This window comes from Erithacus rubecula (assembly GCF_903797595.1).
Source record: "Erithacus rubecula genome assembly, chromosome: 10".
In the NCBI taxonomy this organism is placed as follows: Eukaryota; Metazoa; Chordata; class Aves; order Passeriformes; family Muscicapidae; genus Erithacus; species Erithacus rubecula.
In genome coordinates, this window is record NC_136662.1 from 11,586,438 (window position 1) to 11,598,982 (window position 12,545).

The window sequence follows — 12,545 nt, forward strand, 5'->3', positions numbered from 1 at the left end:
CTTGTTTCCTTAGATAAGCACAGATTGCTGAAGTTTACATGTGTGTTTTTGTTCATGCTCTTTGATGAATTCTTGTATGGCTGATCATGAAAGTAAGTATGGTTCTTTCTCTTTGCCTCCTGAAACTGATTTTATGAAATCTTTCCAGGTTTCTTTTTCTGTCATCTTTAATTTACCCAATTTTAAGAATATAATAAAAGCAGTAGTGTGGGTAGGGTGGTTTGATGAGTTCCAATACTGATTTATTAAAAATACAATGGTTTTGAAACATTTTTTAGAGTTTTTTGCTCTAAGCAGGCATTAAATTTTGATGCAGTTTTTTCCCTTTTGGCCTCAATACAGAGCTCTCTTGTAAACCAAGCAGAATGCTTCCTGTTGTTTTCTGATAAAAAGTGCACTTCCATTCATTGTTTCCATGCAATTTCCTATCTTTCTGTGGTAAAGAGGGGTAAATCTGAGACAATTTATAGGCTACCTCTAGGGAAAATAGACTTCTGCAACATGAAGTTTGAATGTTTTTGGGAATAATGAACAAGGAATGTTAGAAATAGTTTGTGTTTGTTCATTTCTTCCTCTTTGCATAATCAGTTTGCTGAAGACAATTTCATCCGTTAACAGTGATGAAAATTGGGTGCTAAATTTGCTTCTTCTGTTAAGGCACTATGTTTCTTTGCACTACAGGTACTGCTTGTTATCAGAAATAAATTTTTATCTTTTGCAGTTTTGATAAAAGTGTTTGATTCAAGTCAGGGATTTCTGAAATACAGCCATGTCTGGGGGGCAGGGATGCCCTCAGTCTAACATTGACCACTGTTTAAAAATTAATGGGTGCTTCATGGGACAGAAGATTTGTGCAAGAGAATCATCTGCATTTGATTTTTATACTAATGGCTTGAAACCTGGGTTTTTTTTCTAGTATTTGAGGATAACAAAGGGAAAAAGTCAACAACCCTTTTTGTAACATTGGTAGACCACTTTGTTTTCAGTTCTTTGACATGGAAGCCAGAAATTGTGCTTTCTGGATGTGTTTAAATGAAAGTCAATGCATACATGCTGTTCTGTTTATGAGTATTAAAATGATGCTCTTATTTTAGTGGAAATGTTTTCAAATACTGGCTTGGAAGAAGGAATGGGAAGAGAGAGTAAGAGCATATGTGGATGAGTTTGCACATTCAAGCATGGAAAAATACTAGAGAAGAGTTCCTGTAAGCAGTGTTTTGCTGCAAACCTCAAGAGAAGGTAGAGCACTTCTGGTCAGAAAGAAGTACAGCAGAGGTTACATAAAATGTAACTCTGTGGTAGAGTACATCTGCTTTTGAAAGACTTCTTTGTTTTCCAGGTGCAGATATTTGTTTTCTAAGATTATGTCTCTTGGGTAGAAACATCTTGAGCTTGTGCTCAGCGGATATTAAACCAAACAGGTTTTTCATTCATTGCTTTTTCTGTTTAATTAGCTTAATATGTGCATAAACAAGACACCTGGAGTTTCTTTTGTTAAACAAGATACTTAACTGACTGACATTGCTTATCTTTGCCTTTCTTGCTTAGGTATTGAAATAGAGTTTTGATGTGTAACAAATGAATGTGACTTTATAATTTGCAATTTTTCATGAAGTGGATAGTTCAGATTTCATTAATAATTTCTAAGTAGCAGTACATTACTACAACAGATTAGTTTTATTTGATAGTTAACCTTTCCAATTAAACTTGCTTCAGTTTTATGTCCTGAGAAAAACAAAAAGATAATAGAAGCTTATTTTTCACAAAGTGAAAGAAAGCATTTCTGCTTTAAAAATGTAATTTGAATTTCTTCTTATGTGGAAAAAACTGAGATCCATGCAGGTAACACTTGAAATTAGATCATCCCTGCTAAACAAGGATAAACCTTGTGCATTTACCAGTGGCTGGGACCCATGGGAGTGGATGTTTTGCAACACATTTACCAGAGAGGCATAAAAAATTATTTTGCTTAGAAGGAGAAGCCAGCATCAGGAGTTTTTACCAAGCATAACAGCAGCTTAAAAAGATGTGGGGCATGTCATGATTCCCAGTGGGCAGGCAGATGATGTTAGACTTTACTATGTATAACAGAAATGTCTAGAAAAACTGCAGAAAATAAAGAATAAAAGACATGGCAGATCAAGTGTAATTGAATGTGTTGAAACATCTAATAGTTTGGTCCATAAATGGAATGAGTCTGGGCAGAGTTGATAATAGTGGAATGGGGATTAATTGGGGGATAAAACTTTGGGATAGCACATGGAGCAAGGGTCTTACTGCATGTAGCATTAGCACCAGATGTCATTGTGAATGTAGAGAATATAGGTTAATGTGGAGTTCACGATTGCATTTTTTTTTTCTTCCTTGAAGAAAGGAGAAGAGTGCAGGGATGGTGTTGTGGAGTTGCTGGAGGTTAGTGAGCTTGGTGCACTGGAATGGGAAATCTCTGCCGAATTTTTGCGAAAGCAGATGTTTTTAGTTAGTACAGCTTGTATGTTTTAACTCCTGCAACCAAATCTTGCCACCTGTACTGGATATTTCTTCAGGATATATTTTTTCTCTTCTCAGTAGAAGTTTTATAGCTCATTCAATTCAAAAAGGTAACTGTGGAATCTGGTATCTTGGGTGTTTTGGTTGGTTGGATTGATTTGTTTTTTCAAAATAGCCAAAATTAGTGTTTGTGAATCTTTTCCCTACAATTTTTTGTTTAAAAGCTGCTCTTCCTATTAATAGTGGAGGTTGTCCATTATCCTCTGCATTCAAATTACTAGGAATTTGGCTTTCCAGGGGGTTTACTGTGAAGAGTGTGCAGGAAGGAATATGGTATTTACTGCTAGAGAGCTATCCATACTGAATAAGTAGTAATGACTATAACATTTTGTCTGAGAGTGATAGGTGTCACTTCTCTCTGTAAATTCCTATTTGCCTCAACTCTTGTATATATTTTTTGGTGTAAGTGCATCTCTCAGTGAGAAGCCCTTTATGAGAAGGTTGTGTAAGAAGTGGTAACAATTGCTCCATGTAGAACAGTGGCCCTTTGCTCATGCACTTGTATCTTTAGAAATGAGTGGTGTGAAGATGATGGGAAGAAGTTATTGCTGAGTCTTGATCAAGTACTCTGTGAAGCTTTTTAGTTCAAAAGAAAATTATTTCCCTTCCCTTTTGTCATTCAAAAGTAGGTTTGTTTCAGCTATCGTTGTCACTAAGAGATTTAAGAGAATACCCATAAATTAACCTTCTTTAAAAGAACTTCTGTGAAAGTCTGTCATTTGGGCATACTGAAATCTCTGCTTTAATTAGCCTCCTCCACATCTTAATGTGACTTTCAGCATACAATGATGAATTCTAGCAAGATGTGCAATAATTTATATTACTTTGTACCTGACAGCATAGACATCCCTTGTGTTCCTCAAGTCTGAATTCTGATTTTCTATTTTTTTTTTTGTCCATAATGACTAGATTAGTGTCATTCCCTCATTCAAAAATCAATTACAATAAATCTGTCCTTCTTCTGAGGAGTGTTCTATCCCATTGGTGTGGCTTGTACCCTCTGCTATGGCATGTGGGAACCATGCTGATGTGCTGTAGAGCCCCCAGCACAGATTCACACAGTTTGGGAGCTGCTCACGCTTTTCAGCTGACGGCACTGTAGAAATCACCATGGAAATGCAACAGAAAGTACATTACCCTTTACAATTTGAATAAAATCAATCAAAGTTGTGAGTTGGTCTTGTGTTGCTGCGTTATCCCCCTTAGTCCTAGTCTTACTCCCATTTCTTCTACCTTCTTACAGCAAAACATGTGTTACTCATTAGTAGCATGGATGATATGGGAAACAAGAATGTTGAAGTTGTATTGGATATGTTCCAGATGAACACAGCTACAAAGTATCAAACAAGATTGGGTCTGCTCTGATTTCCTTTAAAATATTAATTGGAAGTGAAAAATAATTCAATACTCAATAATTCTCTAGAATTCTGAATTCACTAAACATTTGCAATAAACATTATATTGTAAAATATATACCTAATAATTGGTTCTTATAAAACTGCCTAACCTCCTTTCCTACCTCGAAAGGCATTAAGCATCTAAAACTTGATTGGGGTAGGAGCCAGGATTTGCTAACAAGATTAAGTAGTTACATGCACCAAAGTTAAACAAAAGCCCAAGGATGGCTGTGTGTGTGCAATTCTGTTCTCAGCAGAGAAGGCACTAAAGGCTTGTGACCACACTGATGGATAAACTAGAAGTTATCTTTGACCCTTTAAGTGCTTTTATGAGGATGGAGATGCAGAAGAATATCTGTGCGTATTTAGAGCTGGTAAGGCAATCTTGATGTGTTAATGGGATGTTGACAGTAATTAATTTTGGCAGGTGTTGCTGATGCAGATGAGGTTGGCAGGAACGGGGTGTGAGACTGGAGTGGGAAACTGGCAAAGCTTCATCTTGGGCTTTGTGGAGGGCAGAGCAACAGGAAAGCCCAGGTAGAGCGTGGCTGTGGTTTCATGTTGGCTTTCAAATATAAAAGTTGTGTGGGGACGATAAATAATCACATTAGTAGTGTCCTAGGAAGGACTTTGTTCTTTTTCCAGAGTGGCAAATATTAATTTTGTAGGATTTAAACTGCATAGAGCTGGCTTTCTAGTCAGAGACAAGTTGCAGTTAGGAAGGAAGATGAAGAATCTGTGGAGGGAGCCAAAAGTTGCAAATTTGGATAGAGGAGAGCTGTAGGACCCTTCCTCTGGAGTGACGGTGCCTTGTAGCAACAACCACCACCAGATCTGCAGGTGCAGTAGGAAGGGCTGGGAAGAAATGCATTTAATGAGTGTTGAGCAAATAGGCCCAGCATTGCTGTGGTGCACACAGTGTAAGAATAGACAGCATAAATGCAGAGGAGGTGGTAGAAGGAGCTGCCTATGGCACGTACAGACTGAGCATTCGGTGGACTTTGTGATTTAGAAATAAGTTTTCATTTCACTTGGTGCTACCTCCAGGTATGCCAGTGTACATGGGCATGGCACTACACCCAGGTTAGTGGTTGGGCAGATATGCCAATGTCAGTGCACGAAGATTGTGGTTTGATATTGCCAGGATAACAGAAACAGTGATTGTGAGAGTCTTGAATACCTGAGAAGGGCAGTGTGTGCCCAGGACCACTCAGGGCGCCTGTGTGCAACTTGGCAAGAATGTGACAACTGGAGTAACCTCTCAGTTATTTACCTCCACAGTATGCCTTGTACATGGGCAGTCTCACAGCACATGTGATCTGATTGCAGTGGAGCAGATATTCCAGTCGATGGTTTGGATTTCTGGGGCTACATATATATATATTTTTTTTATATACATATATATATATATATTCTCTTACGAGGCTGGTCTGTAAGCAGTTCTATCAAATGCAGTAATTCCCCCAAAACACTGGTTTCTTGGACTGAGCAGCTTAGAGCAGCTCTATGCACCCGTTCCCTCCAAACAGAGCTGCCAGGGGGGGCAGGCAGATGCTGTGCAGCTGCACTGCTGGCAGAGCTGACCCACACCAGTAAGCCCTGCTCAGGAGTGGCACAGCACGAGGGCTGGCTGCCAGCAGGGTGACAGGATTTCTGCCGGGGATCTGGCCCCCAGCCAGCCAGGGTGGAGTGCAGGCGGAGCAGGCATGCCTCATTCTGCCCGTCCCTGTGCAGATAAGCTCAGCTGCACACAGTTATCCAGGATGTGAACTTCTGCTCCCTCCGGGGCTGTTTCCATCTTGCACGTTGAGCAGAACAGAGCGATTTCTTAATGTGCTTTTGAGGTGCCAGCAAAGGAGGCAGTTCCAGCCTGAATGAAACGGTCACAATCATCTTCCACCTGCCAGATGTGAGGGGAAAAGCCAGATGTCTTCTACTCTAATGTATTAAATTTGTTCAGAGTAAATACCAGATGAAGGCTGGAAGGGAGGATTGGTAGATATCCTGCATGGCAATAGGTGTTCACAAGGAAATCACAGGGGAGGTATTTGCTCCTGAACCTTTGCTAAGTAAAGTGCACATTTTTGTCAGCAACTTCATTTCTGCTTTTGTTAGGTCTTGCACCTTTTTCTTTGTGGGTAAGTGTGTGTTATGACTGAAACATCTTAACCTTCAACTCCATTCTGGCTGACAAGAAACAATTCAATGAACAAGTGCTCCTTTCCTTCCTAGCCCAAGAAGTGCTTGTAAAATTTAGAGAAGTGTTTTGTGCAGATTGTATAACATGGTGTGCTCTAAGACTTTTACAGCAGTGGCTGGGCTAATTGATCAGTAGGTTCTTTGATCTGCTCTTGGACATCAGGAAAATGCAGCCTCTCTACTGGTTTTGTTACTGTTACAAATTCTAAATATTTCTTCAGCCATTACAAAGGGCAACTTTTTAATGAACATTTTTCTTAAACTAAGTATCATTGCTTCAACCAGTCACATTTTGTGTATTTATTCTTTAAAAGGAGGTAAATAAAAACCAGAAAACCTCAAATCCTCCAAGCTGATGGTCAATCTCCAAGCTGCCAAGGTCCTCACTGAGGGAGAAGAAAGTTTGTTTATCCTCTGTACCCCAAGCACATGCTTGCGTAATTTATGCCTTGAGCATTGCCTTTGCAAATATTCCTGCTCTGTGGGAGCTCATAGGATATGCACTATGCACTGGTGGGTTTCAGGAACGGCCCTTCTGTGGCCCAAGGCACTGCAGAAATCTCCCTGTGCTCAATGGCTTTGCTTTTTCCAGATAATCTGGTTTAAGACAGACTCTGACTTGTAAAGTAAATGGCCAACTGCAAACTGTATTTTGAAAGAACTGTGGTTTTAACCAGCAAATTGTAGGTCAGTGCTAATATAATTAAATATAAGTACAGCAGTGTCAGATGGTCTCTAGCTCTATAACAGCTGGCTTTAGACTTGACAAGACCAGATCTCTTCCATTTAATCAGTTGAAGGGAAATCCTCAAATAAAAGTTCTTTGTTTTGAACTTCTTTCAAAGGAAGCATTTTACTTCGATTGCACATGTGCAGGATCCAGAAAAAAGCACTGTGCTTCTACCTTGTATTTCTCTTTCATGCCTGGTAGGCTCTGAACTGACTGGTTCACGTGAGTCTAATTCTTATCTGAGTGACTTTGGTGCAAATTAGGGGTTAAATCAATTACGTTCTCCTGTGACCTTCTGAATCAAAAACATACATCTGTCTGTTACTGTCAGGGGTGGGCTTGATCTGTTTTGGAAAAGCAGGGCTACTTTTCATAAATATTTGTCTTGCTTTAGTTTCCTGGGATATAGTTTAAATGTACGCTGCTCTGTAGGCTTCAGCTTTTGTGCTGTCTTGCTCTGTCCCATCACACGGTCTCATGTACCATATAGGAGTCTGGCACTACATCATGCTGTGGTGATTATTTGAAAGGGCGTACACTCTGGTTTGGATGAGATAACTGCTATCAGTGCAGATAATTGCTGTCAGACGCAAAATAGACTCGGTAAACAAACATTTCATTTTATCATGTGACAGATGCCTGCTGTTTTGTACAATGCATTTCAATGATGTTCACTATAAATCAGCACTGCTTCTAAAGCAACAAATCCAACTCGCCCAAATCCTTCCTGGAATAATTACCTTTCTGGTAGATATTAACTTTTCATTGTTATATACACGAATGTATTTACAGTGTTTGCAGATAAGTGTTTGACATCAACATCTAAGACAAACCAATTCCCCTGACCAATATCCCTGGTGGTGGGTTTTTTTGGTTTTTTGGTTTTTGTTTTTTTGTTTGTTGGGTTTTTTTTTTTTTTTTTTTTTTTTCTTTTTTGGGTACTTGGTTGGTTTTGGATGAGGTGTTTTTTTGGTTGTTTTGTTTGGTTTTGTTTTTTTTTTTAATTTTTTTTTTTTTTTTTACTTTTTCCTTCTCTTTGTTTTCCTCCCTGGTAAAGAAAAAGATACCTTCAGTTTTGGAATTTATACTTGAAACTTTAGACTTTCAGAGAGAAATGGACCATAACTTAGAAGGGCAGTGGGAATAAAAGTCTTAATTTTGTGGAGAATGAACACAAAGCTTCTGCTTGTGTTCCTGTGGATTTTCTGAACAAAGGGATGATGATTATTTGACAAGTATAAACGATGCATTGCTTTTTTTTCCTCCCAATGATGTGTGTCTGTCTTTCCCTGCAGGTCCTGTGCCTCAGAGGGAATGTGTCTTATTGCCTGTGAACAATTCTCACCCAGTCCACGCCTTATTGGAAAGCTTTACAGTCCTATCTGGCTGTGCAAGCCGGGGCACGACCAGCCTGCCCCAAGAGGTGCACGTCCTCAATCTCAGAAACCCCAAGGAGGGTCTTGGCCATCATGAAAGAGAGGTAAAGGGGAAATTACTTTTTCTCCAGATCCCTGGTGATAAGCATGTCTGCAAATGGGATTACTATATGTTAATTTGCTGCATAAAGTTATTACTGAATTGTCACCAAAGTACCACAGAGAGCCATGAACAATTTGCATGGAGACTGTCCACCTACGCTCTGCATGTCATGTGAATAAACTACTTCCATACCCAGCCATCCTCTTCATTATCTTTCACAACCACCAAGTGTACTTACAAAAGGTAGGGGGTGGGCAAAGGAAATAAGAAACAGATTTAGATCTCCAACAGGCCTTTGCAGAATTGGCTGTCTTCAAAAGCAGATCGTTTACCTAAATGTGTTGTAAATTAACATGAATACCTTTGGATCTGTGCCATGACCACTATAAACAAATACTGAAGTTCAGATTCTTTTGCCATACAGCCTTAATACTTCACTGAGGGGGGATTGCTGTACAGAAAGCAAGTGTTGCTGACTGTAATATTCCAATTACTTATTTGTGTGTGCTGCACTTGGAGGGACTAGCAAAAACTTCAACTGTTCTGAAAGCAACAGCAGAATAAAATTTTTGATGTGCCATTGTGCCACATTGTTGTATACTCTCAAAACACACCAAAACAGAGTTCCAAGTGCAAAGAAAACATTGCATGCCATGACAGCTGAGCCTTTTAGTTCATGTTCTTATAGTATTGCACACACAAATCCTTAGTACTGTGTGCTGTGAGAGAAAACGTGACTGAACACAATTAGAGAATTTGTAATGAGAGAACAAAGATGATCTAACAGAGGGAAAAGTTTAGGAAAAGAGGGTCTAAATCTGTGCTGAAAGAACTTTCAACTGGAGTCTTTTAGAGTGATTGAAATAAAGGAAGATTCTTTTGGCCAGAATCAGTCTTTCCACTGACTTCAGTATCAGCCTTGTTGGGTTTATGGGGACTCCAGGTCAATGTGTATTGTATGCATCCATGAAACTTCAGCTGTTGTGTTCATTTTCAATATATATACAGTCTTAAATGTCTAGATTATGATAGGAAAAATTATTTACAGTTTTTTCAGTAAATATGTCATTTACTTCCATTAATCGAAATTGTCAGATCTTCTACTGTCATGAGATGAATAGAAAAATTATACTTTTTTGGTAAGACTGTGAATGAGGAACAGATATTTTTTTATTTAGGGGGGTGGTGTTATGGGGGTTTGTTTTGGGATTTTGTTTTGTTTTGTAGTTTTTTTAAGTCTTTCTTAGTATACCAGGCATTGGGTTATCAGCCTGAGAAGGTCACTGTGAATGACTGACTGAAACAAGTGTAGGTACAATCAGTTCTCTGGACATGAAGACCAAATTGTAGGGTTTTTTTGTTTGCTCTGGGTGTTGTGGGTTGTTTTCTTGTTGGGGGTGGGATGGGTTGGATTTTTTGGACATAGTTTTTCCATTGAGAACTAAACACCTGCATGTGATTTGGCTATAGATTTTTCAGTGCTTCTCACATCTCCCAGAAAGCTTAAAATCCATTGCTAAGTCATAGGCAAATTTGGTATGAGTAGGTCTCGCAAGGCAATCCCAATTTTTACTGAAAGAAAGAAGAATGCCTGCACTGTGGGGACATGGTACTGGGGGAACTTGTAACTTGTTGCTTCCTAAAGGGTGCCCAGGGATGAACCAGGCTGCAGCTGGAGCTGGTACCTCCAGAGAGAACAGCATTGCTCAGGTGCTGAGTGCACATTTGCATGAGCCCAAATTTCCCTCTGGGCTGCTGCCCGTGCCTCTGGCACTGCCTGCATAACTTCATGGTGCTTTGTGCAGCTGTGTGCAAGGAGGCAGGCTGTGCCCCCACTGCCTCATCAGTGTGACACAATGACAGAATTAATAGTGGGCTCTGAGTAAAAATGCTCATTGTCTAGCAGAAAGAGGCTACTTGTGCCTCGTCTAATGTGCTTGTGTTAAGAAAGCGGTTTGCCCTAAGCTGTCTTGTCTGTGTGCTTTGGGGGTATACTGAAGTGTAGGGCACTGAGTAGATTTCAGCATTTGGAACCCTTAGCCTCCTTCTCCCATTTCCTGAGCAATTTCCAGTCACAGCCCTTGGAGATGGCTGCTCTAAAAATGCACAGGAAGCTGGAGCAAGGTTTGCTGGCAACAGTGTTGAGCAAAAGAGTGTAAACAAGTTGGAAAGATCAGATTTTACTTATAGGATCAGACTCTGAGAACAAAGCAGAGCAAATGTTATCTTTTCCATTATTGTAGAAACCATCTCTAAGTGGCCTTTTGTCTAAAAGTAGAATGTACCCATCACCTTAAGTTACTGTGAGCTTGATTTACCAGCTGAGGTATTTCCTGTTGCCTGCAAATGCTGATAGCAAAGGTAGAGATCTATTTGTCATGTAGTATTTCCAGGAGACTCCAGAATAAAACCAGTGGTTTTGTTTGACAGCACATTACTTAGATTTAGCAACATTGAAAGCATGTTTAAAATAAATCATGTATTTGTTCAGAGGTTGGCTGAAGTTCTGATAATATGGAATGCAAGATCTGAAAATCTTTAAGTGAAGGTTTGCTTTGGGGGAGGAGGTTGGGTTGTTTTGTTTTTAACCTGCACTGTGCTAGAATGCTGCTAAATTACACATTCCTTATTTGCTGGGAGGAGTGTAAACTTCCCCTAGCAAATTCCTTGGAGGGTTCATGCATTAAACATATTTGTGCAGTTATGTTTCTCATAAATATGCAACATATGTTAATGTAACTCATTTTGACACTCGTGTGGAATATGCAGACAACAAACATTTGCAAATTTAAACATAGGAGGGATGGCTGATGAAGGGGAGGGTATGGCAGGGGTACATGTTCCTCCTGTAACACAGGCAGGCTTTTCAGTAAGGGTTAATAAGATTTGGGTGCTTTTCCTTTCCTATAAACCAGAAAACAGAAGACAAAAGACAGACTGGGAATGTATAGGATTATGTATTCTGAACAGTCTTTGTGAATCAGTAGTTTACCACTTCTGTGTTAAGGCAGAAATCTGGTAAATATAAGATCATATAATGAAATGCTGTTATCACATAAGGAATTTGTTTGTATTTTACTTCATTAATCCCATTGGGGTGAGATCTTGTTTGTTGAGACTGGGAATCTTTCTTCAAGTCTTCTTTCTTCAAGTAAGAACCCCCAAAGTTCCAATCTTTTTCAAGTATTTCTTAGAAATGTCTTTTATCACAATTCATATTTGGCCATGCTTTATCATAGGAAATAGAATACGGGTGCATGTAATAGCCTCAAGTGTTTATATTGAACTTGGCAAGAGAAATGCAAGCCTTTTTTGTTTGTTTTATTTGATCAAATATTCCTGGGGAAGTGAGTGCGTGTGTGCATTTCTGTACTGATCTGGGTCTCAGCTGAATGCCAGGAACTACTGAACTCTTACAATAACTTTCTCTTTGGCTTTGGGTATCTTCACTGCTTCAGTTTCTCAGTTTTTAGAAAGGAGATAGTTGCTTCCTCATGGAGCTGTTTGCTCTGAGGATGAGTTACTGTTTGCAGAGTTGCTTGGAAACTCTAGAAATTTGCACCAGAAGAATGTGTATAGAAAAATTATTTAAAGATGCAAGTTACTTTTTAGGTATATTATCAAGTCCTAAAGCAATGGAGGATTCTTTTCTTATGCCTGTTTGTTTAATTTCCCTGAGCTGCTTTGACCACACAGTCACAATTGAAATAGTTAAAAGGAGAGAGGAGTGGCATATAAAATTAATCTCATGTGAATACTTAAGATTGAATACATATGAATACATGGAATCAGAGTTCCTGGCAATGGATTCACTATTGTTTTCATTGACATCCTCATCCTCAAAAACTTTAAGATGTTATGCCTGATACAGATGTTTAACATGTGTTATATGAAATGAAGGCAGGAAAACTAAGGACTTGTCTTTATTATTATAATTTTGAGTAATGCCACGGAGTCTGTAATAATTTGACAGACCTTTCCCCCCACTGTTTAATCACTGCTATTTGGCAAAAAGTTAATAATAGCAACTTTAAAAATTTCCTTTGAGAGTAAACATGATAGTAAAATGGCTGTTAGCTCCTGGAATCAGCTAATTTTAATAGTCTGATCCTTAGTTCAGGATGATTTTTCTGTGTCATGGTGTTTTTGGTTTTTAGGACTGTGAAGATCTGGGTGATGAAGGTGGTAAA

The 12,545-nt window shown here is 39.1% G+C and overlaps 1 protein-coding gene across 2 annotated transcripts in view; it reads left to right on the forward strand.

Moving 5' to 3' along the window:
- The window catches only part of TGFBR3 (transforming growth factor beta receptor 3), a 106,982-nt gene that overhangs the window by 34,740 nt on the left and 59,697 nt on the right, over positions 1 to 12,545 (forward strand). For both annotated transcript variants that reach the window (XM_079313735.1, XM_079313736.1), the window contains exon 3: positions 8,172 to 8,356. In XM_079313735.1, the coding sequence (XP_079169861.1) occupies positions 8,172 to 8,356 (185 nt within the window). The remainder of the gene's footprint in view (positions 1 to 8,171; positions 8,357 to 12,545) is intronic.